Raw genomic sequence first — 27959 nt, forward strand, 5'->3', positions numbered from 1 at the left:
AAATGTTTAATTAGCTCTGTTTCTTACTAGCTGAATGAATTTAATGGAACTCTACAGGCAAGAAGAAGAAAAAATACCCAGGRTTAATTTGCACCAAAATGCTTTGGCATGTTAGAAAGGTATAGAATATTGCACAGTCTGTCTAGTTTCCTGAATTARGGAAAACACTGAGTGCCCGAATGAGCCTTCCAGCTCCCGTCGGCAGCACGGAAGCACTGCAAAACTTTGCCCTAAAGTACAGACTGTAAGACCTGTAAAGCTAACTGCACCAATGCTATCTTCAACACAATGGTGTTTCTGAACATTACAGCTATGGAAATACTTTTATAAAGCTCAATGAGCTTGTAGATTTTGCAGTTGCARTTTTGGATTTTATTTAGAAAATACAGTCTGTTGCATCTGCAGCTTGACTTGTGCTTCTCTCCTTCCTAAAGAAAAAAGGAGCTAAAACTGGGGATATTTGGTATGTGGCTAGAATGAAATATTTCACGGTCCTGGTCTTGCAAGCTATGTTTCTAATCGCGTCTGTCTGCCATCTGTACCCTCCCTGCCCTGCCCCTTGTACATGGGCATGGGTATACCCAAGCACCCCCTTCGGTTTGGTAAGGAAAGAGAAGCTGGAGGTTTGACCAGCTCWCCTCAGGAGCGTGGGTTGCAGGAACATCGCTGCTGCCCTGACATCCAGAAACCGTGAACGATGCCTGAGCGTTTAAAACCGCTACCGGCCTGGTGGTAAAACTCGGGAGCTGCCGGTACTGCTTAGAAAGGGGACAGCGTTGCGTCTGCGGGGGGAGAAGGTCTTTGGGGGGTTACTGCAAGGTGTTGCCTTCGAAATACTTGAACTGATCAGTTTTACCAYGCTATTCAAATATTTCACTTTTTTTTTTGAGAGCTTTAAGTTAAATAAATTTCTGTCTTGAATGAGGTGGCTTTAGTGGCTGCTTATCAGCTGCTAGTGAATGCGCATACGGTGGAATTTAAACTGTGGCGCTTCTCGTTTTAAGGTGAAACTGAATGACCTGAACATGGACCCGTCTTCCCCTGTGTTTCCAGCAGCCTTTCTGGAGCGAACTGCCTCGCAGCTCGGATGCCGTCCAGCCGACGAGAAACTCGCTTTTCACTTAGATGAAGAAGATGAGTTAAAGCACCTTCGTGAATGTTTCTATATCCCAAAAGTCAAGGATCTGCCTCCAAGTGAGAATTAAAATTATGGGGGGAGGGAGGAGGGAAGGTGGTGAAGAAACGGGGGGGAGGGTGGTTGCATCTTCTGCATGTGATTATCACAAATCTTTGGAAATCACCGTCACTTACGAGGTAATTGAGCAATTGCAGTCATATCGGAGCACAGCATGTCTCTGGTGTTGCTAAATCAATCCATCAACTTATTCTAGTACCGAAAGCTTCACGCTSTCATTCCCGTCCTGAATAAAACGCGAGGATGCAGTACTTTACGTGGTGCTTATGCTGTCAGTCAGCTGCTTTGAACAATATAGTGACTGATTGAAAATCATAGGCAAAAGCATTTCTATCTAATGGCTYGAAACTGCAATGTCGCTAAGAACTCAGTGTGGAGCTTGCTTCTTCGGTATAATATAGTTTGGTATTATCTATCTAGTTACAATTATTTYAGTTAATGAAAGAGACGGCAGATAGATTATATTAACATTTATGTCTTATTGCTAGTAGTAGAGATGACTTTCTTCCTGAGGGCCTAATGGAAGACTACGCCTCAGAACAAATAATTGATCTGAGCAAATAATTCATAATGAAGCTGTTATTTGAAGATTTTTCTTTTTCCCCCCTACTTCACTCATGAATTGCCTATGAATAGATAACCATGCGTGGCTTAAATATAGCTACACAAAAATGTTTTTCTGCCTTATTCAGTCTGTAGCTTGTTTCTCAAGGAGTGTGTGGCCTGCCTGGGTACAGGGACAGGGGTGCTTTTGATCTAGGTAGTGATCCTTTTGGGTTTTGTTGAACGACTCACTTTGCTGCATTGCACAGGGAGCAGGGTCCAAAACCTGGGGCCATGCTGAGTGCCCTGATCCTGGCATGCTGGAAGCTGAAGGGACGTCATACTATTTCTTAGATCATGAATTTKGGTAGACGTAACCAATCTCTGCTTTCTCTCCTTATTAGCAAGCATCTATTAAAAATTAATGAGGGAAAAAAAGATAGTTTTGTTTTAGGAGAACTTTTCTCTGCAAAGTATTTCCATTTTCTAATAGGCATAGAAATAACTTTCTGCAGAGTTTTTCTGGAAAGGGTGATGCATCAGAAACTGCAGATGTAGTGGCCAAATTGCTTGGTAAGGATCCATCACAAAACAGCAGCGATTGCCTGAGCTCCTGGATGGTTTTGAAAGTATTTTTACCTTGGCGCTCTCCCTCCCTAGCAATGACGAACGTTGGTGACGTATTCTGCTTATGTACATGATAAATCTTAGTTTTCTGTGTACTGCAGGTAGTGGTTCATTCTTCTCATTCAAATCCTTGAGTTCTGCTGTTTGTTTGGAGCAGGATTGGACGCACTGCAGATATTTAAGCTAAGTGCTTGCCCTATGTAGAGGAAATGATTTTTCCTAGYGGGTTTAGGCAGCTTTCCTGAACCCCGTCTGTTCGTTTGGGCAGGACTACTCTGCACGCAAGTTACTCTGTGGCCGGCGTGGGGCTGCTCAGCACAGTCTCCAGCGCTGTGCTGGCCTGAGGACCGCACCGTGCTGGYGGGATGTTGGGTGATAGCTCCCGTTGGCCTGTGTACGTCCTCGGTTATTCCAGCTGCTCCATGAAGATCCAGCTCAAGCAGAGTATCGGCCCTGCAGCCAGTCTTCACCAGCAGTATSTTGCTGCTTGTGCACCTATATCTGTGTGTTTTTCCCTGATTTGATACCCTTGTGATGATATCCATCGCTTCCTTTCCAACCTCCATTACATTTTTGTTCTTCAATTACCATAATATTCAGACCCAAAGGCTATGGATGTATGCTTTATCTTTCAGTGACTATAATATTTAGGCCTAAAGGCTGTGGATATATATGTTTTAGTGGAGATTAGTGACCTGCATAATAGTACAGGTTGAACAGGGTAGAGAACCYATCATTCTTGTGTTCCCAAATTGAGGGTTTTTTTCTTTCTTTCCTCTTCTTTTTTTTCACCCTGCCTGTCTTTTCCTTGCTTCAACTGTTATCAGAAACAGCTTTCCTGCTGAAAAACAGCAGGGGTAAATATATATATATATATATGTGTATATATATATATATATGTATATATATATATATTTACATTGTGTGTATGATAGAGACTGATCTCCTATGACATTTATCTTAGTACGGGAGCGGATCCTAGATAACATGCTTCTGAAGATAAATGTCATTACAGAGATTAGCCATCAAATATTCTTTATATATTTACATAAAACATTACAATGAGGTTTTAAAATGTAGCCTTACATGAAGTAGATGAGAACATCTGTAGGAGAAAACTGTAAGATTATGTACATAAAAATATTTTAAAAATCAGAATAGTTTAATTTGGCTATCAACTTCCAAACTGTAACAGCTGTTTGCAGAGTTTTTTGCATCAGTCAAGTGAAACCCTTGAGCAGATTAATTCTGCGGCAGATTTTTCTGTAATGCTGTGGGCAAGCGTGAGAGGTGGGCTCAGGTGAGCAAGGGGGAAGGATGTCAGTAGAACTTGAAGAGTGAGGAAACTGGAAAATACTTTATTGGCAGTTCAATGAAGAAATTTTCAATGTTGTTTGTTTTCTGTGGATTAGAATTGGAGGCAGGAATGACTGGATTGCAGCTGGCAGTCAGGCTTCAAATCACCAAACTAAGGCTACTTGTGGGGTTTTTTTTCCATCCTGTAAAAGAATAGAGCATTATTTGGACTTCTTTGAAATAAAAAGCTATCCCAGAGTGGAAGTGTTGAACTGTATTTCCATGAAAAAAAGGTTAAAGGTCATATTAATCTAATAAATCTGGTGCTTTGTGGAGGGGCTTAGGGAGGTAAGAAAATGGGATCTCCTATTCTTCAAGTAACAGGACTCAAGTAATATGTAAGCAGATACAGTCCCTCCTTTCCAGACAATAAAGACTGTCCTTCCCTTTTGGATTGAATATTTTTGAAAAAACACATGTTCTTTTTTGAGATTTTAAGAGGGCTAGAAGCACATTTCTAAGTGTAATGTAGAGCACTGGGTTTAGTGCTATGCAAAGTAGTATAGGTTACTAGATCTGACCAGTTAGCATGAATCTGAGTACATATGAAAACCATTTATCTAATTAATGTAAATATTGTTCATGCATGTTTATATTTAGGCTGCTCTAAAGATGCATTTAAATATATATATATATATTCACTATTTTGCACTCTTTATTAGCTGTACTTATTTGCCACTGGTCGTGAACATCTCAGTATGTGTTCCTTGTCARCTACAGTGCCTCCAGAAATAAGAAGGGCCAATGCTATGAGAAATGAGGGTAGAGTAATTTGTGGAAAGATAAGTGGTAGTCTAAGAATACTACTGCTTGACTGTAAGGAATATAACAAAGTCTGAGGAAATGTTAGAGCATAACAACATGTTGGTCTGGAGAAGCGGTGAAATGATGACGATGGCACCAAAAAATGAGTGTAGTTTGAGAAGCAGCAGTGGTTCAGAATGAGCCTTTTAATGATGTCAGAGAGGAAGAAATAAACAGCATTTTGTGAAAAAGAAAGAGTACAGCCCAATATAGAGTTGATAACATACCCTCAAAAAAGAATATTCAAAGTAATAGATGTAAAAGTAGAAAAACACATTTACCAGCAGGTAACGCTGGCTTTCTGCAACAGTGACCCAATAGGAATTTTTATTTGGAGAGGATTGTGGCAAAAAAAGCTAATTTGCTTATAATTCATTACCTGTTTTAATGCTTGATTGGGATTTACAGAGTATTACTGAGATTTACAGCTCTGAATTCTTGAGCAAAGGTCCCTCTCTGTATTCCCAGTGAGGCACTATTATCTTTCCTGATAGCAAAAGAACTGTTAATAGAACCAATTTAGGAGCATGGATAATATTTATGCCTTTCTGTTTTCATTCATATTAGAATACAGATGGAAACCAGACAAAGTATCTGTAGAACATATTAGACTAAAATTGCTCTCTGACATATGCTTTCTAAAAGCTTCTAAGCTTTAATTAAGAAATTACCTAAGTTGTCTATACTTCTGAAAAATGTGTTTCTGGTGAGATTCAATGAAGTTAGTAATTGTTTAGTGTAAAACGTAGTAAGAGACCTTTTCCAGGCATCTAATCTTTTTTTTCTACTGCTGTAACATGAAACTTTCACAGAAAGAAATGCAATCTTATAATTTATTTCTAGTACTATCTTAACACATTCATTTGATCTTTCTGTTGAGGCATATCAGTGATGTTTATGAAAAATACAGTTTTAAGTATATGTATATATGAATGCAAATTGCTTACTGCCTCTAGAAGGTCATCATTGTTTGTCCCTCCAAGAATCTCTAACACGAGAAATAATGGAGAAAGGCAGTATTTGGATTGACATATGATGACGCAGGGTAATTAGATTGTTCAGAACCTCACTAGAGCTATTAAAAGTTTCCAGCGCCTTGCTTTTCTCCTAATCATTGAAAGGATTTGTCAACATAAATTTCCTCCTCCTCATCTCAGATGATGACATGATGTGCCATGCACAATATATGCTGACAAGATGAGAACTTTTGAGACTCAAAATATTCTGTGCAATGCCTACATTTTTTTTTCTAAACAGTGATTCAATCAGGCAGGTAGAACTTAGATGAAAGACATAGATTTTTCCAGTCTTAATTTTTATTAAAAGTATGATTCCAGTAGTTACATGACTCAGAGTATGAATATACTGATGATGGAAGAAAAGTGAATAGACTGGTCTGGAATATGCTTCCTCTTCACTCTTCACTTGTCCTTGGGGCAAAACTGGTGGTTGTTTCGCTATAGCTCTAGAGTTTCATGCTACCTGAAGTCACACTAGCTCTAAAACAGATGATAGATGATCTTGACCACAAATTGCAGGAGGACTGCAAATTGCCCTGCTGTCCTCACCCCCAAGCCCTTGATCAGAGTCACCTGTATGGTGTCCTGGGAGGGAGGTAAGGATATTGCATCTCCACAGCCTCTCGTCTCATGATGACAGTGCTTGTGGATGACTGCTTCCTCCGTCTTTCCTCTGTGCATTCTCACATGTTGTCTGTGGTTTTCCTCCACAGCTGATCTGAGCCTGGTGAATGGTGATGAAAGCTGCGTATACTTTGCTGGGAATTCTCTTGGGCTCGAGCCAAAAAAAGTTAAGACCTACTTGGATGAAGAGCTGGACATGTGGGCGAGAACGTGAGTACATTTCTGGACATGTGAAATGTTAGCTGCCTATGCTCCAGATGAGCACTGCATCTTATTTTGGGATTGGCTTTGGAAGTGTTTCAATAGAATAGTGCATAAAACATGCTCCAAGCCAGGAGTAACAAGTTTAGTTAGACAGCTCAGGAAAAACTCTGAACCTCCTTTAAATGTGTGAGCAGTAAGGCAGGTGAGGGGAAGCTCTTGGCTGGGATGATGTGCACCACACTCAGCGTTTCTGTGCTGACTCCTCTTGTAGACCTGCCCAGTTTAAGCACCCCCACTGAATTGCTATCTGTGTATATATGCAGGACACAAACTCATTTAGTTACTGCTGCTTGCCAAAGAACGTGATGCAGTTTCAGTCTCTGATTTTCTAAATAGTGGTTTTAACTGCTTGAGATTCATCCTTGCAGCCCTTACAGCAGGCAAGTTCCCCTCCAAAAGGCACTGAGGACAAGCAGTGATGCTGCTGGTGCTGGCAGCTTTTTGGCGTCTCTTAACGAAGGTCCATGCCTGATGGGCTCATTTGAATTGGAGAGAAACATTCCTGTCTTCTCGGGAACATCTTGGGGAACTGAGCAGGGATCACAACAAGCTCTGCTGAAAGGAGATAATTTAAAGACAGGAGAATTGGAGAGACCTGTTTTCGCATTGTGGAAAAGGAGGATTTTGTCACTCTTGAGTTTCCCTTGCAACTGAGTTGTGACAGCAGGCTCGGGCTCACAGAAAGTGAGATTTTACTGGAGAGGAAGGAAAAAGTATTTTTATATATGTATATACACCTACATACACACTCACTACCTTATGATATTTAAGTGGTACTCTATGCTTGTTGAGGTGTCCGGCACCTACCTGAGCAGTGGGAGCAAGGAGGATAAGAAGATATCAGTAAAAGAAGAGCTCAGTAAAAATCAAGTAGCTGAAGGCAGGAAGGGAAAGTAACATCCAGATGAATGAGTGAACTGGGAAAAGAGATGAACAGTTTTACTGGGTATAGAATATGAGTGGAACAGATGTGATTTTTATGGTGAGCGAGCAGAGGAAATACAGGGAGGCAGAAGAAAAGCTAATTCTGCTAACTGGGAAACCCTGAGCAGAAACCCTGTAGATAGAGCTTTCACAGTGCAAATGTGAAAACTCAGTAGCTGCTTCACTCAATACATGAATGCTGTGGGTTAATAAAAATAATTGACCATCTCTTATTTATTACTTATATTCTTGTAAGTGAGAAGAGAGTTGGGAATGAGTGAATTTGAACTTTGGGAAGTGCTCTTTTCTCCTAGTTATTCATTCAGCACAGCACTGCAGTTTCTCCAGTCGTTTGAAAAAATTGCAACCCTGTCCATTTCTGTATGATTATCGTACTTTATCAGGGAAACAGCTGAGTTCTTTCAAAAGGTAAAAGTCAGATAGCACTCTTATCTGCCAAAATGATGCGCTGGGAGTGCAAACGTATTTCAGCTCCTTTGGTGTTTCTTTTTTATTGGTTCCCTTCCATTCTTATGTCTGCCTTTGCTACAATGAAGGAATTTTTTTTAAAAAACATTTTTTTTCCCAAACTCAATGGTTTTTAGAAAAAAATCCAAAGAAAAGAGGAGGCAGCATGTTTTTCTGGAAGATCCAAAGTGTCTTCAGTAGCTATATCGAAGAAGGAAATATGGTCAAGCATGATTTCAAACAATTGGAACAGGAGGAGCAAATTTAGAAAAGCTGTTTGTCAAAAATGCAACTTGGGGCCCAAACACCTTATTTGGAATACATCAGAAAATTAAAGTGCATGTGTGAATTGTGCTGGATGGTATTGTGTACCTTGACTTCAGCAAGGCTTTTGACACTGTCTCCCATAGCATCCTCCTAGATAAGCTCAGGAAGTGTGGGTCAGATGAGTGGACAGTGAGGTGGATTGAGAACTGGCTGAAAGGCAGAGCTCAGAGGGTCGTCATCAGTGGCGTGGAGCCCAGTTGGAGGCCTGTGGCTAGTGGCGTCCCCCAGGGCTCAGTACTGGGTCCCATCCTGTTCAACTTCTTCATCAACGACCTGGATGAGGGGAYGKAGTGCCTCCTCAGCAAGTTTGCTGATGATACCAAGCTGAGAGGAGTGGCTGACACACCTGAGGGCTGTGCTGCCATTCAGAGAGACCTGGACAGGCTGGAGAGCTGGGTGGAGAGGAACCTCATGAAGTTCAACAAGGGCAAATGCAGAGTCTGCATCTGGGGAGAAATAACCCTAGGCACCAGGACAAGCTGGGGGCTGACCTGCTGGAGAGCAGCTCTGCAGAGAGGGACCTGGGAGTGCTGGTGGGTGACAAGTTGACCATGAGCCAGCAATGTGCCCTTGTGGCCAAGAAGGCCAATGGTCTCCTGGGGTGCATTGGGAAGGGTGTTGCCAGCAGGTCGAGGGAGGTGATCCTGCCCCTCTACTCAGCCCTGGGGAGGCCTCATCTCGAGTCCTGTGTCCAGTTCTGGGCTCCCCAGGACAAGAGAGACATGGAACTACTGGAGAGAGTCCAGTGTAGGGCTGTGAAGATGATCAGAGGGCTGGAGCATCTGCCTTATGAGGAACAACTGCGAGAGCTGGGCCTCTTCAGCCTGGGGAAGAGCAGACTGAGGGGGGATCTTATCAATGTGTACAAGTACCTGAAGGGAGGGTGTCGAGGGGACGGGGACAAACTCTTTTCAGTTGTCCCGTGTGACAGGACAAGAGGCAGTGGGCACAAACTGAAGCACAGGAAGTTCTGCCTGAACATGCAGAGGAATTTCTTCCCTGTGAGAGTGACAGAGCCCTGGACCAGGTTGCCCAGAGAGGCTGTGGAGTCTCCTTCTCTGGAGATCTTCAAGGCCTGCCTGGATGCAACCCTGTCTGACATGCTCTAGGTGACCCTGCTGAGTGGGGAGGTTGGACTTGATGATTTCCAGAGGTCCCTTCCAACTTTACTGATTCTGTGACTCTGTGAAGGTCAAGCTAAATTTGAACAGAGCAATTTATGCTTAAATAAGCCAATAGGTGATAGGATGCTAGGGACTGCAGAAGAACAGGCAGCTGAAGAGCAACAAAATGGGTGCTTTTATTTCAGTCACTGAGGACAGACAAGCAAAATCTAGTCAAAGGTAATAGCTGCTATGAGCTAAAGTCCGTTCAATGGCTCATGTGCTGGCAGTGTGGAATTTAGTGGCTGTGGCTTAGATAAATAAATAGCAGAAATCTAAGAAATGGCATATGAATTAGATGGATCTTTCAAGTCGGCAATGATATAGATTCTGGCTTTCTTATAAATTGGTTTATCGCATTTTCTGTTTGTTTGTGTCTTGGGGCTCATCTGAAATAGCTTCTATACTTGTCTGTTTGAACTGTTTTTGCTCCTTATGGCTGATAGGTAAGAATGAAAAGATTATCCAGCCTCTGTTGTCAAGGGCAAAGAGGCACAAGCCTTTAGCTCTTTGTGGTGATTACAGTAGCTCATTAGAGTAAGACCTGGAGAGAAAGAGGCCTTTCTCCTCATTTTGTTTTGTGTTCTCTTYCATGTCTTCCCCCCCTCCTTTAAATGCAGGTTGTACTTTTTCTTCTCTTAGCTCTGAATCCTCCACCTCTGTCTCTGTTTTATATTCTTTTCTTTCCATGCTTCTAGTTCCTCTTTTTTATCTATGTTAATGTATAAAGACTACAAATTCAGTCTACTGGCATTCTTAGTGCAGATTAAAAAGGCATTTGAGACTTCATTCTTTTTCCTTGCCTCTTTTGAGGATTAGAGTTGGATTAGAGTTCAATCCAAGATTTCTTGAAATGAAAAAAAGAGAGATCGAGATGTCTCTTCCATGCATGGCATAGAGTAGCAAGTTGGCCAGTTGTTTGAAATGTAGAAGACTCAGGTTAGAAGTGACTTGTCTAGTTGCATAAGTAGATATTCTGCAGTGTGCATTTCCTTTTCCCTGCCAGAGCTGCTTATGCAGTTAATGTGTTTTATAAAATCACTATTGTATGCAAACATATACCCTGCAGTAGGCAATGTCTCATGCCTGAGTAAGTTATTAAAGTGGAAATACTAAAACAGAAGGGAGTCTGCATAGCCTGGTCACACTCTRGCAAGGGGCTAGCCAGATGATCAAGGGAGTGGAGAACCTGTTGTATGGAGGTCTTAAGCATTAGAGTTATTTAGTCTAGCAAAATGAAGGCTGAAAAAAAAAGATTGCTCCATATCTCGGTATAAATATATCCTAGGTAAGTCTAGGGGAAAAAAGGACCTATTTATGTGAAATAACACATTGGCACAGTAATTATAAACTGGGAATTAATAAATTTAGAGCAGAAACTGGAAAAAATATATTTCTGAGCATTAAAGTGATGTAGTCTTGCAACAATCTTCTGATATGAGGATAGTAGACAAAAGAAGTCCAAGTCTTTGACAAGATAAGCTAACACTTGAAATAGCGAAGGATTATTCTTAGTGAGTCAAAAGGTATCTTTGGCTGTACGTGCCTAAATAATCCTGGAGGATATAATGGCCCTGAAAACAGGAGTGCAGCTCAGCAGGGCTCAGTCAATTCTGTCTGACAAACCCGCTTCTGTTTTGCAAGTCTCATGTCTCCATTCAACCTATTCCAGTAGGTTAAACTTTAAAACTGAAAATGCCTGTTCTAAGGCCCTGGTTTTTATTTTAGTTTTGCCTTCATCCTACCGCTCCATACAATTCTTCACCTTGGATGTGTCTTCCTTTCTTTTGGTTATTTCTTTGCTTGAAATCATAATCAGAGTCTGCCTTGGCTCATTGAATAGGTTGCATCATCTTTGGCAAAGAAGTAAGAAGGAAATTTCCACTTGAACAAGGTTTGGATGAGTACAGAAGATTCCTGAAGCTGGCAATTAAYTCAAATCCCTTTGTTATCTCCTTTGAAACCCTGGGATCATATCAGAAAATGTGTTTCTAGCTCCCCTAGTGAGCTCTAAATCAACTAGACCTCAGCGCATAAAATGTGGCCTTCTGATTTCTTGCCAAATTGAAAATAAAATGGTAACTGACTAAAAATTAATTTGCACAATGAGAGAGTCTTACAGTAGCTTTTTTAAAAAAAGTTCTGTTTGTGTGGTGCTTTATGGTTTGATGGACCACATTTTGTACTCATTAATTGGGGTACCTCAATTTAAATCTCTCTCGCTACCTGGGGTGTAGTGGAAACAAATTTAGAGAGTTAGATACCCATGTCTGAGACGGTCTCAGTGGAGCACCAGAAGCATTTCAGCTGTGTCCTTAAAGATTATTACCTCCAGTGTCTACCAGAGCTGAGAGAGAAGGGTGGCATAATATACAGAGATATAAATTCTCTGAGGCAGAGCATAGAATTTTACAACCTAAGTGTAATAGGATGTATTGTGCCATCAGCAAAGGCTACAGAGTTTCATGTGATTAAAATAAAAAAAGGATCCAAGATTATGCCTTTAACTACCATTTTAGAGGCAATAATTTTTGTCTCTTGGCATTTATATTGGCCATCAAGAGGGAGGCAAGCTGTAAGCTGTGCCGTAATAATAATAATAATATGAATAATAATTAATACTCCCTCTTCCATCTTTAAGTGCATTTAAACTTTCATATTTTCTTCTCAAAATAAAATATTCTCATGCCTGAAATCTCATATCAGTTATCATGATAACTTGGAAATTTATTCCAAAATTGTGTTAGTCTCGTGTGTTGGTACAGAGAGCTTTCATCAGTAAATTCCCATTAGAAGGACACTAATGGCTATAAAATCAGAGAAAGCTAATGAAAGAGTCCCGCAGGTAGTTAAGGCTTCTTTTTGCCATCTTATTATGTCAGTATCCTGTTTCAGAAAGGCATATCTCTTTGGGCTGGAAGCCACTGAAAATCTTTATTTTTCTTTCAACAGTCTCTACCACAAACTTCCTTCATTGCTATATTACAGTTAAGAAGGGAAATTAGTAGTAATGCTGTTTGTGAAGCAGATACCACTGTTGTCTTCAGGGAAAGGAGCTGTGTTATGGTCTGATAGGAGAAGGCAGGAACTTTTAGCACTGATCCTGCCCCTTATGAATTTTTTCTTTCTCTAAAAGCTACTAGCTTTATTCCTCATCTGTAAAATGCATGAGTGTTATGCCACACTGCCTGCTTTCTGCTATCAAGATCTCATCTGCAGGTCACTGAAACTGAGAAAAGATGTCATCCAGTGTGCTGTGACTTTAGGGACAGGGGTTGTAGTTACCAGTGTTAGACTTGCATAACATACTGGGGTTGTATTTTATCTGTAAGGCTGTTTCTTTTTTTTTTCCAACCCTTCTTGACTTGGGTCTACCTCGGACCTACAATGAGAAACATCCATTGAAGTTCTGTGGGAGGCAGGCTTGGCAGAAAAAAACTTTACCCAAGGAGGGAAAGTCTGATGCAGATAGGGAAAAACAGCCTTTTGAATAGGCTTAAGCATGGGGGACTGTCCAAAGCTGGTAGCTGCCTCCTGCACCTTGTTCTCATGTGGCTTAGTCTGCCAGAAGTCCTTTCATGAACTTGAGAGTGTTGTAGGCCTGTTCCTCCTTGAAAGTTGTATTATTCTTTTTTTCTCTTATTACAGCTTCTATGTGGGTTGTTTTATTTTGCCTTTTGCTCTCTGCCCGTCCTCCTGCTGCCTAAGTCGCTGTGCTGAAGCAGCTTTCTGCCTGACATTTCGGACTCCCCGAGTACTCAGAGGTGCTCAGCAAATATGAAAGTCATATAGTGTGAGAAGCCTAGAGCAATGCTACCTTGGATTAGCACCATTATTATTTTTCTCCACCTGTGTTCATTTGCATTTAAATCTGTATTCTACTTCCTGTGTGCTTAATAAACTTTGCAGCATCTTTATTTATATATGCAGTGTGGCTGCCTTAGAAGTTTGCTTCTATCTCATCTGAAGCAAAAATGAATTCAAGGCACTTAATCCAGAACTGCAAGTATGTGTCTCTTCATGGTAGTGAAGCGTTCAGATTTAGGGTACTGGTGTGGGCCACACTATAGGCCAGAGCCTTCCAGAGGAATTTGGGGAGGTTAAAGCTTGGCTTAGACAGCTTTCAAGCAATTCCTCTCTAAGGAATCAATAGCTGGTTTTCATTAGCTTCTCACCTGTGAGCTTGAGTTGTAACAAAAATAACATGATCATGTTATGCAAGTTTTCTTCCATGTCCTTCTCCGAATGTTGGATCTCTGAATTAGTTGCATTTTGTACGACTGATCCAAAAGGAGTATATATGTTTTCATCTCTTGTCTCTTTTTCTTTTTTTAGAGGTGTCCATGGCCATTTCAATGGTAAGCGCCCGTGGGCTTTGGCAGACGAGTGCATCGTGGACCTGATGGCTGAGCTTGTGGGTAGGTGCGCAGAAGCGATGCTCGCCCCAGAAATGCGAATGTACTCGTGTTCTTCTGTGGCTTGAAGTCCTGAAACTCTGTATCTAGGACTTAGTTCCCTGTGTCCTTTTGTTTTAAAGTAGTTTTTCTGACCGCCTGCTACGTGGAGTAAAGCTTTATTTTAAGGCTGTAAGTGATTTAAGAGGGAAATGTAGGCAGTAATATATGAGCATATGCGTATCATGAAACTAATTGCAGCAAAGGGTTTCTTGGGGCATCATAAACCATTTGGTCTAACATGAGAAGCTCTTTTAAAGGGCAACTGGCATCAAAGAGTCTCTGTCTCTTTCCTAAAAGTGAGCCAATGAACTTTCTATTTAAAAAAATCACTTCTATCTTGGTGCTTTCTTCTTTTTTTCCCCCTCTTTTCTCTGTTACTAAATCCAGCCTTGTATCTGAGAACTGCTTATGCCAATGGAGCAGATAATTGGGGCAGGACCTGCTATTTGTAAGTCCTCGTTACCCCGCTGCACTCCTTAAGGAACCGGCAGTGCTGAAGGACGCTGACAGCGAATGTGTCTGGTTATTCCAGAGATTGAAAAGTAGCCCTGGAGACTCCTCCTGGTGAGTTTGCCATTCTCAAAAGCAGTCGTCTGCGCCTGAATGCAAATTTCCTGCATTGCCTCTTGCTCTTTCCTCCGTGTAGCTGCTGAAATAATCTTTCACTGTGATTTCCTTTAGATCTGTTGCTATCGGAAAGGGGAAGAGAAATGACATTGGCAGTCTCTCTCAGACTGTATTTCTCCTCCATCCTTACAGCTGTTGTCAAGGCTAGGTTAGCAGATATTAGTTAGATTTAGCCAGTATTTCAGTTTAGCTGTTGAAGGCAATTGTCAGTAGTGACTGTCTGAACTGAGCTATCACGGGTTCATTTGTGTTGTCACTAAGAGAAACCTTAGGTTGACCTAGCATACGTTAGATATTGTCTCATGTGATTTCTTCTCCAAYTGTAGACAAGTGCACAAAGAGCAAGTTATGGCTTTCCTCCTTCAGAAGGAGTAAGTGAACTTGGAGGAAAGGGAGATGTTAAGGAGGGCTTCATGACGGGCTTATTTATATAATCCCTAAAGCAAATAAAGTATGCAACCTTCCTAATTTCTTCATGATGCTTCCAAACAGCTAAACACTCGAAATTATCACCAGAGCAGAACAAATATAGAAAAACATTGCTATATGTTTATCCATAATGTGAGTACTAAGGTAATATAAATGTCAGTGTGCRTACCCTCAGCATCATTGTGCCATGGAGAGAGATATCCTGCTCACAGGATGAAATATTCCCCCAGAATGCGGGGCAAGTGTTTCATCTTTCTAGGTTCTGGCTTTGGTACTCCTTATCGTAGTACGTGGTACTGCTCAGAAGTCTAAGAAGTGACTTTCTGGACRTTGAAGGGCAAACGTGGTACATTTATCTATTAGCTATCATGGTATATTGAAGTGAGAAATATGGGAGATTGAAGCTGCCTCTGAAGGCAGCYGAACTAGTGATTTCTGGGATTGCCCCATCCCTTCCTGCCAGCCGATGACGCGGTTCAGGTACAGCAGGGCAGCCGCGAGCAGGCAGACAAGTGCGACCTACTGCATGCCTAGCACAACTGCGCWGCAGTGCAGTTTAAAATTGCAAGCCCTGAGCTTAATTAACTGGAAGGTGGAGGATTTATCTTAGCTCTATGCTATGCTGAGAGCGGGGAGCAGCCAGGCTATGTTCCTGGAGGTATTTAGATTTGTAGTGTAGCAGGGTGGACTTTGTGTCACCGGCAGAGATTCGAGGTCCCCCAAGGGCTAATTCTCTAAATTCCCGTGGCTGCGACCTGCTGTTGGGACCGCGGCCCGGCGGGAGGTGTCGGGGCTGGAGGTCGGCCCCAGACAACAGCACCCGCCACCTTCGCATCGACCTCCTGCCAGCGCTGGTGCCGGCTGCCTTCAGCCTCAAGCTTTAGGTCAAGAGTCCCTGGAGAAGGCAGGGAGTCGGGCTGGATTTTTGTCCCTTAACCGTCTGTCTTGCAGAGGTTACCAGCTCCATGGGTATTGTAATAGCTGTTTAACTTAAAAGTATTCAGAGCTCAAGGAGAGGAAAATTGAATATTTGCATAAACTTCATCTAATTTGTTGTCAGGCAGCCTCTCTGCTTTTCCTCCCTTGTCCAAACTCCATGCAAAACTTGATTATTTATTTTATTGTAATGCTCAGACCACGCTGGGCTTTACCACTCTGTTCATTTTAAATGGTGATGTGTATGTTTAAAACTTTCTCTATAAAATCTGTCATGACTGAGGCATTTTAATGACATACCCTGCCATGAACATACTTAAAATATATATAGAATATATATAAAATATATATATATATATTTTAAAAGATATATCTATCTATCTATCTATATATATATATCACTAAGGTATTTTGTAGTCCTGTTTTTCCTCAGCACTAAAAGTCAACAGTATTCTTTTGGATTTCATTCCCCCCCTCCCCCCCCGGCTTGTTTAACTGAACTGAAAAACATGMCGTGGGCTGAAATCTGGCCTTCAGAGTCACAGATCAGTGGGATTTTATTTATGTAATGTATCTTTATATCTTATTCTCAGTATCTATGTGAGCATTTCTTTGTGAATAAATTAATATCTTCCCAAAATGTAGGCATTATATATCTGTGTTATAGCCTCGTAATAGGTACGGATTTTTTTATTTTATGTAACAGTGAAAGAAATGCAGGAAAAGATGTTATGTTACGTTAAAGTGCTCTGTTCCAACGCAGTACTTAATTTTAAGCACTCTTTCAGCAGTAACATGTAGCAGTAATTATATCAATGAGTCAAAAGTGGTTTCTGATTTTTTTGCAAGTTTTAATGTGAGAATGTAAACAGAATTTTGCACGTTTTTATTGAATATTTATCATGTTATGGAGTAGGAGGAATTCATTTCTCWCTCTAAGAACTAGTAAATGAATATTATTTGGGGAGATTCATTCAGGTTTGGACTAAGGACTGTAAAACCCCTTTGTCCATTTAATGGTTTGTGGTGCTATAGCACCTTGCTTATTAATGCAGCCASGTTTTCTTGTTCAGCGCGAGTTACAGTAATAAATACACCGTGAAATGCAGAGTGAAGGTCAGCGGAGGCCGCAGTTTCCCCTTTTCCACGCTCACGCCACGCGGCGTAACGGGGCGGCGGTGATCTCGGCTTCCCCTACCAGACCTCATTAAAACGCTGCGACCTTGGCAGGATCACCGTCTGATGGAATCGGGTTAACCGTGCGGCTGCTGCTCCGCCACGTGCTGAGGCAAGACTGAGCGCTGAGCAGAGCTGTAGTGACTTTGAATGATAAGGATTATTCAAAATAGCCAAACTGCCTGTAGAATTGGTGTTTTTTATTTTTAAATGATTTTTTTTTCCTTCTGGTGCAGACCGGGCCCCTGTTGCAGGCAGAGAGGAGAAGGACGGCCGTGTCTGCCTAATGCAATCACAGCAGTCTCTGAAGTTGTGCTTTGCAAACGCTGCTTCCCTTTATTAGAGAGGAGATTTATCAAATGGAACATATGGGTTTTAGCCCGTCTTGGAGATACGATATAAAGTTAGGAAATAAAGAAAGCAAACATAATTTTGGCTCCTGTGTGCTGGGTCTTTGAATATTGTAATAGGTTAATTGGATCATAGAAAGGTTGCTTTCTGAAACACAGTGCAAGTTATAAAGGATAACAGTTTTCCAATGACACGGATGAAGTTTGTTTTGTGGGCATGAAATTCAATAATGGAAAGCTTTTAATAAATATATAATTTACGGAAGACCAAGACTTACATGACAAATGTAGTGTCATATTTAATTTGGGTTGCTAGCATGCAGCTAAAAGTGATCTACAGGTTAACCATTTGTTTCACGCGCGGATGGTGCAGCAGACAGACTTGCTCGCGCAGAAATCCCTGCAAAAGCCACAGACCGTGCAGAAGGAGCAGAGGGAGAAATGCTAACATTTACTGATGCTGGCCCTTTTTCGGCCTCAGGAGTTCCATATAAATATTAAGACTGCAAATAATACCGTTTTGAGCTGCGTACACTCTCTAGCYGTCTTCTGTATCTGCAACGGAACAGCCACAAGGTGACCTCTCCCAGCAGCATGGGGCCTGCAGGTGTAACGCTATCAGAGCAAAGAAAAAGAAATGGAGAGCAGCTTATGTAAGGGGGGGTGGGGGGGRAACCTAGCTCTTCATAAGGAAAAATAGACTAACTTATATTTCTTTCCACAGACTTGATGTTCCCAGTGTCTGGAGTAGGGAAATTACTCAGGACTTCTTTCTTTGACTCATTTCCTGGACAAGTCTTTTTATTGGCAGCTAATGACATATTTTTCTGTCTGATACTTAGGTTTCTGCAACATAAATGGCCACTGAACACCTCTGAGCGGTTCTTGGGTTTTTGCTGTGGTGGCAGGGGCTGAGGCCTGGTCGGCACAGGACTGCTTAAAAAAGAGGGTTTATGAATAAATCATGTTGATTTATAAATTTCCGTGTTCATTGGCTAAMCTTTGTTGTACAGAGGTCAAGTCAGTGCCTCTTTCCTGAGCTGGTGAAATAGTAACTCCATGAAGTGAAATGCTGTGGGACAYAGTAGGAAGGTCTTGGTGCTATTGCTGCTTCTCCTGTGGTGGCCGAGGCCTGGTGTCCCCAGCGGGGATAGGACAGGAGCGGGTAAATGGTCCCTTTCCCCTTTTGGCCCCAATATTATGTTTTCCTTTCCCCCTTTTCTCCATCCTGTCAGTGACTGCTGCCCTCTCTGCCTGTTCACGTGTCTCCGTTTGCGTCTCTGCCGCTCTGTGTCCATGCCCTCCTGCTTCCTTTGGCAAACTCCACCTCCATCAAGATGACTAGGCAATACCACCATGCCTATCTACCTTCAGACGAATATTCTCAAAGCACTGATTTGTGTCAAGGGTGGATTAATGCTTTTCAGCAATGGACATCAGGAAAAAAACAGAAAGAAATAGGAATTGATTTTTCTCCATATCTCAGTGGTCCCCTGCCTAACGTGCAGTCTCTCATCCTGCCTAAACCCTTTCTCAGTGGTTGATAAGGGTTTGAGAATTCATTACTAAATACTTAATAATGACAATTGATTGTAACTCMATTAGCTCTGTCTGTGGTTATCTATAGCCAAAAGGCATCTGTTGTTTGCCTCCTTAGGGCTATGTGTGTGTGCCTTCTTGTCAAGCTGGTGTGTTGTTAGAGGTCTGCTACATTCTGTAGGTCGTTTTTGTTTGCTTTTTGTTAGGGATAAAATTTAGCCTGACATCACAGGAATAACTTAACATATGTGATTGTCCCAGTAAGTTTTCATATTTGCTTTATGTATGAACTTATAAAAATAAGTTTGTTTTGCTTTACATATAGCCAATATTTATAGCCTAATTTTGTCTGAGGTATTAATGACAATAAATCCACTAGTGGCTTGCCAGTAAACGCAAATACTTCATTGGTTTTTTTTTTTGTTTTGTTTTCTGCACTTGACCTGAAAAAATAAATATTTTCCTGCCAGCAGGGTGTCATGAATCAGACAAGAAATAKTTCTGCTTTGCTGTGATGACACCTCAAGCATTTGTTTACTTTCTAGCTTTTAGAGAGTTATTGACTAAAACCCATACTTTTGCTTTCAAAGTGTTGTATTGGATTTCTTCAAAATTGTAAAGGAATAATCCTAACCAGTATATTTTTACATTTCAGGGGCCCAAAGACAGGAAGTAGCCTTAATGAATGGGCTAACTGTTAATCTGCACCTCCTGCTGGTATGTCACGTCTTTTCAATGTGTGGGTGATGTGATTATAAAATAGCCTTCATTTATTTGTCAAATGRAGTAAAATGTTTTGCAGGGACCTCTTGGATTACAGCATGGGACAATAACCTAACTTTGGGGKKTTTTTTTGTTTGTTTTTTGTTTTTAAAGTCTTTGGAATTGTGTCTGGTAGGAGATTCTGAACTATGTTAGTATGTTTTGGCTTGTACAAGACCCAGCTCTACTTAGTAATAAGTATAAAAGCTGGACAAAGCTATCTTCAGAAGCACTACAGTGGAAGTTCTGAGCTGTTCTCACACACAGTGTACGTCAGCTCTCAGAGAGGACAGCTTACTATTTAAGACATATTTCTAGATAGATACTCAATGTTCCTCTCTGAGTCTCAATTAGGAAACAAGTCTCTTCTGTGAGCAAGGAGAGAGCTGTAATTTCTATCAAACTTAGCATACAGTTACACAGGAGAGATGGGCATTGTCTAGTCATGCTGCTCATATAGCCCCAAAATCTGGTAAAGCATGTGTTTGCTGGGTTTATGAAGTATTGGCTGTAAATGTGGTTTCATGGCAAGAGCATTACTAGGCGTTGCATATGGTCTGTCTCTACTTCTTTAGTATTACTAAAGATTGTCCAGCTAAGTGAGGACATGAGGCCAGTGGTTTAGACCTAGTCCTYTATAACATGTTCTTACTATTTTATAAAACTAAGAAAGCTTAAGCAGTGCTGGGGTTAAGTAAAAAAGTTACCTGGCTGCTCAGTGGTGCTAGTCACCCTTTTCTGAGCAGATGAGCAGCTGGGCTCTTCAGCCTCCTCTGAATCCTCTAGACCTGGTGGGGAGCCTGAGTCTTTGCTGTAGGACCTGGGCAGGAAAACCCACAAGCCTGGAGATGGATGGAGAACGAGACTTTTGCTGCAGGCTTAATGCTTTGGTCAGGGRTTGGTTCAGAGCCAACTGCGGTTTGGTAACTAATGGTTAGAGCAGGGAATAGGAGTCGGGTTCCTCTACTGCTCTTCTGCAGCTGATTTCACTTGTAGGATGCAGCTGGGTGAAGTCTCAGCTTCCTTGGCTTCAGTCAAAGTTTTGCCACTGATCCCTCTCAGAGCAAATTTTCACTGTTGGATTTTTGTGTCCTCTGTTACAAGTCTACAAAATAAAGTATTAGAATGCTTTTCTGCTTTGATAAAAGTTATACGGGCAAATAAATATTTCTAATTCCTGGGGGATCCCCTAATGCAGCCTGCGTAAAAGTAAAATAGTCTTTACTGAGTTATATACTGGAAGCATCTCTCTTGTCTCTGCTCAGATGTGTTTTAACACTTTTTTTTTCCTGTTCTTAACAGCTATCTTTTTTTAAGCCTACAYCCAGACGCTATAAAATTCTTCTAGAAGCCAAAGCCTTTCCCTCCGACCATGTAAGAAATTAATATTTCACCATATTTGTATTATTAATCATATTTTTCCAAAGAATATCAGTGGCCTGATTTGAATATTTATTAGCTCATCTTGTCCAAGTAACATTACAATAAAAAAATCTGTCAGAAGCTTTTGAGCTCAGCGTATTTTACAGATCGTAGCTTTATTCCTTTTGTTCAAATAAAAAATGTTACAAGAGGAAAAGATTGAACGGGTACATTGATTTATTAGTCTTTTTAAAGACATTGAGCAAACTGCTGGCCTAAATCAACCGAAGTTGTAAATGTTTTATTAATTCTTGTTGCTGTTTTACTTTATGAAACCAAATCAATACAAACTCACAACATTAACACTTATATATCCCCAGACAGAGATGGAAATGTTCATTCTTAGCACTTTAGATTACTAGTTCAAACATAATTTGTGTGCTATAAAATGGGAGACAATAGCCCGTGCATCAGAGCTTAGAACAAATTAATCTTTTAGTTTGTGGCCCACTGCTACTTTATCATCAAYTCAGTAAACTCCTGGAAATTGATAACAAATTTGATCTCTATGGTGCAATAAAAATGACTTGAGCTACTAACAGGTTTATTTGCAGYGCAGACGGCGGCGCGGATGTATACATTTCAGATTGCCTCTGTCCCAAGCAGCGTTGCTCCTAACGCCGCCTTTGTCCGAGCGCGCTGGTGCGTTTGCAATCCGCCTATCCGAATTTCTGCGACGCCTCAGCGACCCTGCGTGCCTGCTTCAGTCCCTGCCATGCAATTTTGAACCATTTTATAGCGTTATTGGATAATTTTTGTGCYGCCTTCAAAGCGTTAGTGATCGATAAAATCACTGGGTAAGGTTTTCAAAATGGGATGAGGGTTTAGAGCTCTCGTTTCCTCCCAGCTGTGCAGCCAGTTTAAGACGGGAGGAGAGCACGGGCCAGCGTACCTGTGCTAGCCCAGTCTCCTCAGCCGTGCATACGTGATGGCCAGGCACTTAGTGTGTGCTAGCAAGCAAAATATCTGGTTAACTAGCCTAGTAACCAGCCCGGTTAACCRGCACGAGCTGTAGGCTGCGCTGCTGCGTCTGCTCAGTGCCTCTTGCCCGTGCTAGCTTTGCTCGCCGGCGTGCAGTGAAGCCCACRCTGCTACCATATATCCGCCCTCCTTCTGCTCTGTAAGCTTATCCTATAGGATTTAGACTTTGACTTTATCCTCGCTGTCTGATGATGTGAAATAAATACTCATCTGTTCCAACCCCAAACAAACTTGGAACCTTTTCCATTAAGTTGGCTTAGGAGTTCAAGCATTAATTTCAGTGAAAGGCAGGTATCTGAATCCCTTTTCCGAGGTGGTGATGTGCTCAGTCATTTTCCTGTTTTGTTGTTTTATCWTTTAATTGTGCTGACGTGCAGTACATGGAAATCTCTTGCAGTATGCTATCGAATCCCAGCTTCAACTTCAYGGGCTTGACGTGGAGGAAAGCATGCTCATGATACGGCCGCGGGAGGTTGGTGAGAAGTATAAGCTGGCTCTCCTTGCTAAGTCTARTGGCAGGCGTGTACTTTGTACGAGCGTGGTCGTATGCTCTCAAATATTCCAGTATCTGCCTGCATAAGTTACAATCTACGTTTCTTCTAATGCTTTCTGTTAGATTTTATGCATTGTGTATTCTGTTTGTGTATTCTTTGATTATGGAACCCGTTCTATAATTGCCTGGTTCAACTAGCGCATTTTCTCTAAAGAACAAAAATGTTGTTTTTCCTCTATTTTTCTTGTTGGCAATAGCAGGCAGCATCCTAACAGAACTGCAAAATGGAGCAGTTCATCGGTTCTTTCAGAAGCCCCAACGTCCTTTTAGTGTCCTAACATAAAAAATTGCTGTGACAAGAACACCATTGTGCCTTTATCAGCGCGGACCGAGGGAAAGGTCTGCTTTGAGTAATATGCAATTCAGATGCGTTTGAAAGATTGCCTCGCTTCACTTTCACGGTATTAAGAACTTTGCCACCTAACTATAAACTGATGGTGACCTTTTGTTTCTGAAATCTGAGTCATCTTGTGAGTAAAGAGCATACTTCTGAATGCTTGATAGATTTGCAGAGATTGTTGAGATAATAACAGTTACCTTCGATTCAACGGTCTTACCCAAGCTCTTTTCAGTAACAAGTCTAATTTAATTCTAGGTTTTCACACCCTAATTGATCCCTAGGTAGTGGTGTGTTTTACATGATCCTTTGCAGGAAGACAAGAGGAGGATGGGGCAGTAATTCTCCTACAAAGAATCAGGAGATTTTTGGCTGAAATTCCTCTATATTTAATGACCCCAGGATTGGGGATTTTTGTACTTTTGATGATGTGAGGCTTATTGTTTTTGAAATATAAATATGGCAGGTTTATAATAGCTTCCTGTGGGATATGAAGTTTATCAGGAAAGTACAGAGTGAAGCTGATAGACAACTTTTAAGCCTTGTGGATGTCAGAAATTTCAGGTGCCACATAAAAAAATCATTATATATGCTGTTTGCACCAGATTTTTTTTTAATACTGTAAATTAAAACTCTCTGAAATATTAAAGATTGTGAAGCATGATAGAATACAAAGTGAATAGACTTTTTAAGACTGGCACCTTCAAGATAAGTTTTCTAACGATTTTCTTTTCCCCCCCTAAGTAACCTGCTCATAGAGTACTTCATGGCACTACCTTTGTATATCATTACCATGCTAAGGATTTGCTTTTGATCTCCTTATGCAAGCAGCACAGCTCATAGTAAAATATAGATTATGAAATAAGAAATGACAGTTTCATTACTGCCAGAGCTGATGTAAAATGTGTGCTTTAACTTTGTTTTAGGGGGAGGAGACCTTGAGAGCTGAAGATATCCTTGCCATAATTGAGAAGGAAGGGGACTCTATTGCCGTAATTCTGTTCAGTGGAGTGCAGTACTACACAGGACAGCTGTTTGACATCCCTCGAATAACAAAGGCTGGCCAAGAAAAGGTAGAATTGCTCCCAAACTGTCCTCCTAACACCAATTTTAGATCAATGTTCATCGTGAAATATTTTTAATTTCGACTTTTTATGAAATGGAACAGGGCACGTATGGAGACCTGTGGGGCTCTGCTAAAAGAAAACACTTTGTCCACAGATCCTTAGAGGAATGAGGGCTGTCATGAAGAAATATCTGTGTGATATTAATCCTAAAGGTGTGACCTAAAGTATATAGAGAGATTATTCATGACTATTAACCTTCTACTGGGCTTTCTGTAAGAATAGAATTTCAAGAAGTTTGGTGAAGGAGGAGGTGGTAATTGTAGCTCCAGACTCTCTTTAAAGGTTAGAGTAGCTTGTGTCAGACTTCTGCTTTTCAACAGACTTTCATGCTATTCCTCTTTTCCCACTCCGTCGCTGGCAGCTGCTATCGCAGCTCTTTGCCTCCAGCCAGCGGGGCAGGTGAGCTCCCCGCGGAGCCGGCAGTGCTCCGACTCAGCTGATCAATTTTCCGGAGACAGGCACAATGTGGAGTATATCAGCTTCACAGGATGACTATGTTTTAGTGATGACTCAGCCGCAGGAACTTGCAGCCAATGTGCGAGAGATTTTACTCTATGGACATAGCTGTAAAACTTCTTTAACCATCTTGATTGCCTCAGGAATCCAGGAGAAAATAGCTTTTAATCAAGTCATCTTATCAACAAGAGGCCACCAGGCTGTCTGTATGGGCAGCCTTTTACTGGCTATACCTTATCTCATCTAAGATTAAGCTGCTCAAAAATAAAGCTACTTAGTATTACTGGATTTCTGCAAACCAGCTAACTATTTGTATTTGCTATCTTAACTCTCTAGAGAGGTTCCTGACTCACATTGGGATATACATCTTCAGTTGTTATAGGCTTAGCATGGGACATTTTTCTGAAGGTCAGAGTGTGAATTATGCTGGTGTAAAGTGATGGCAAAGTCCCCCTTGGGAGACCAGAGCAGATGCAAGAGTTAGTGCACGGCCTGTGGGATACAAAAGTGCATGTTCTCGCTGAGCACCACCTAGCAACAAAATTGGTCTTGAATAAAATACAAAACAAGACTGATGTCTGAGATGGATGCAAAATCCAGGAGGAAGTGAGGGAAATCAGCTGAGGGGGAAACCAGGGACTGTGTGTGTAATAGCTCTATGTAGCTCTAAAAATGACATCTTCATAGTGCCCCCCTTGAGGGTCTTCCAGTCCTTTTCTAACAGTAAATAATCAAAAGGCTATGCTGGAAAGTTTGCTGAAAGGGAAGATAGTCTATTAATAGAATGATACCACCCAACTATGCACTTACTCTCGCTCCTGGTGGCAGCAAAGCTTTCATTCCCCAGCCAACGCCTACGCACGTACCAGGCTGTCTCCGAAATCTGCTCGCTCGATGATGTGTCTGAAAGGTGTCTGGGAGAGAAATCTTTCTCCTTATACTGTAAATACGAACAACCTGGGGAAAAAATATCACTTTAACGCCTCCCTAAAGATACTCTCCAAACCCTGGGCCACATGCTCAGCCAACTGAAAGCTCTGCAGTTTCTCTGAAAATTATAAACTAGCCCAAACTAGCTGAGAATCCCTCTTCCAGAAGAAAAATAATTACTAATACTTCATTATAAGGAGTGAACATCAAATAAGATGTTTATATTATCTGAGAAGATAACCAAAACTTGGCAGAGGAAAGCTTGAAAACTCTTCCTGAGATAAAGCTGTAGACACCAGGGAGGATTAGCTTTTTACATAAGAATCTGAATATGACTTATGAGGTGGTGCTTCATCCTCACATCTCACCTGTGTCTTCATTGCCCACCTCTTGCAGTGATTTCTTCCAGAGATTTCAGAAAGTGTGTGTGTCTGTACAGACAGACACACACACACACACACACACACACACACACACACACACACACATACACAAAAAAAAAAAAAAAATACCACCTTGTTGCAGACAGAGTGCCTAAGACTGATACAAGTGGCTTCATGGATTATGAATTATCACATGCAAATTAAAAAAAAAAGAAAACAACAAAAATGAGAAAAACAGCCTGAACTACTTGGATACCCAGGAAACTTTAGAAGTTTAAGCCAGCCCAATTGTTRTTCTCCTCCTATAAGATAGGCACATTTCAATGTCTTCATGGATTCTGCTCTCTGTGTTAAGTAGCATTTAGATGTTTGTACAAAACCACTATGTAACATACAGCTATAGCACACTTAAACATCTGCATATTGCAAATATTTACTTGAACAGCTATTAAATCAGCAATTTTCTGTGTTAATAGTCACAAGAGTTTTTCCTGTGTCTTGCTGCTTCTGTAAGTCTCAGGGCTTCTGGTTACCCAAAATAAAACCTGCTTGGACTTCAGAACCAGTTGGCTCCGCTCTATTCCCAGCAAACGCTGGGAGYTGTTAGGTTAGAAGAGGGCAGATGGGGTTTGCTGAACCAGAGGCACACAGGGAGGAGGAGATGTGACAAAAAGGAAATAGCTGTCCCTGYTCAAAGCTGAATTTATTTAGCTAATGACCCCGAATAGGAATGCTTTGATTTAATTTAGACCTTTTTGCCTGTAATTTAGGAACTGGTTCAACCTCAAATGYAAAGCTTCTACCCAAGCATTGTGTTTTTTGTTCTGTTTTAAAGCTGTGAAGCAAAATGGAGGTGTGGAGACATGCACATGTCATCTCGTCTGTGAGATATCAGGGCAATAGCAGTGACCGCAAACTGGCAGTAACTTGCTAAATGAAGTTGCAGTCCAGGTTAGAGTAGTGCAAGTATCTTAGAAGATGTAGCTTTTCAAACTTTTGTGTATAGCTATACCAATCTCAGTGTAGAAGAGATGAGATGGCAGAGATGTATGCAGAGTGGATAGGAGAAGAAAAATGTGTGTATTGGGGGAAAAACAAAGCTAATGTAAGTCTTGTATTTTTTTTAACCATTTAACATGGTTCAGGTTTGCACACACATTCTTAATATTTTCAATTATTCAAGCACTTCTYGGTGAAGAAATATGCAACTTTTATTGAGAAGTGAGTTGCAAATGGGAACAGCTATAGCTGATAATCTCTTTAACTATGTCTTACCTGAACTGTTGAATTTTTTTTTCTTGAATTTCATTTCATGAGTAGTTATTTGTGCTGCTCTTCCAAATGAGTCCTGTCTTTGCAGTGTCACAGCAGGAATTTCTCAGGTCATGTCTGAATGCTGGCACTCCCATCCATGGCCTTTTGAGAGCAGAGAGGGCTCAGGTTCTTATAGTATATACTTACTGGAGTAACGTGTCCCAGAAGCAAGGAGCACCTGGCTCCCCTATTGAGGATTAGCAATAGCAGTCAATACAGCCCTTGCATACACAAGTCAGTAAGCATAGCAAGAACGTGGTGGTTTCATTCATTTGTCTTGGACACCTCCCAGGTGAGCAGTTATTTCTCTTTCGTAAGGGCTTTTTGGGAATGTTCAGAAACATTATGATCTAGTGCGCTTCCTCAGTGGCCATGGCATAGGTTGCTCTACAGATATTTCAGCTCTTTGGAGAATTAATCTGATGGATAGAGGGTGAATGCAGATGCCATCCAGACGATTACAAGCTGGATGTGGCTTTATTGCCTGCTAGAATCAGTCATCAGCATTGYGTGCTGGCTTAACTTCTCTTTTGTGGTGTCCAGTCTCCACTCCCAGGCTTAAAAGTTTTCAGGATAGTAAGCATGTGGACTTACAGGCTACRTTTCCTCCAAGAGCTTCTAGAGCAGAGAAAACTAGTATACAAGACATAATATATTATCATAGGAATGCTGAAGTCCTTTAAAATCTATACTAAAAGAAGATAAACCTGGGAAAGTCGTGTTCATAGCAAAAATGCAAGGCTTACACTACTAGTGGTGAAGGACAGTGAATGACCCCATGCTCTTGAACAAAAAATAGGTTTGGCAGAGTTGACAAGTAAGTAACCAAGAGAAAATTCAAGGTGGAAGTGTCATTTGAGCAGGGA

General features: G+C 41.3%; 1 protein-coding gene across 1 annotated transcript in view; it reads left to right on the plus strand.

Annotated features, from left to right (window-relative positions):
- Positions 1–1010: 1010 nt before the first annotated feature.
- Positions 1011–27959, plus strand: part of KYNU (kynureninase) — a 51893-nt gene continuing 24944 nt past the window's right edge. The window contains exons 1-7 of the mRNA XM_085308949.1: positions 1011–1194; positions 6258–6378; positions 13650–13732; positions 19484–19545; positions 20893–20964; positions 22391–22465; positions 23810–23956. Of these exons, the coding sequence (XP_085165075.1) occupies positions 1026–1194; positions 6258–6378; positions 13650–13732; positions 19484–19545; positions 20893–20964; positions 22391–22465; positions 23810–23956 (729 nt within the window). The 5' untranslated portion in view covers positions 1011–1025. The remainder of the gene's footprint in view (positions 1195–6257; positions 6379–13649; positions 13733–19483; positions 19546–20892; positions 20965–22390; positions 22466–23809; positions 23957–27959) is intronic.

The sequence above is a fragment of the Rhea americana genome, unplaced genomic scaffold (genome assembly GCF_003343005.1).
Source record: "Rhea americana isolate MKP2758 unplaced genomic scaffold, rheAme1 scaffold_105, whole genome shotgun sequence".
NCBI classification, from domain to species: Eukaryota; Metazoa; Chordata; class Aves; order Rheiformes; family Rheidae; genus Rhea; species Rhea americana.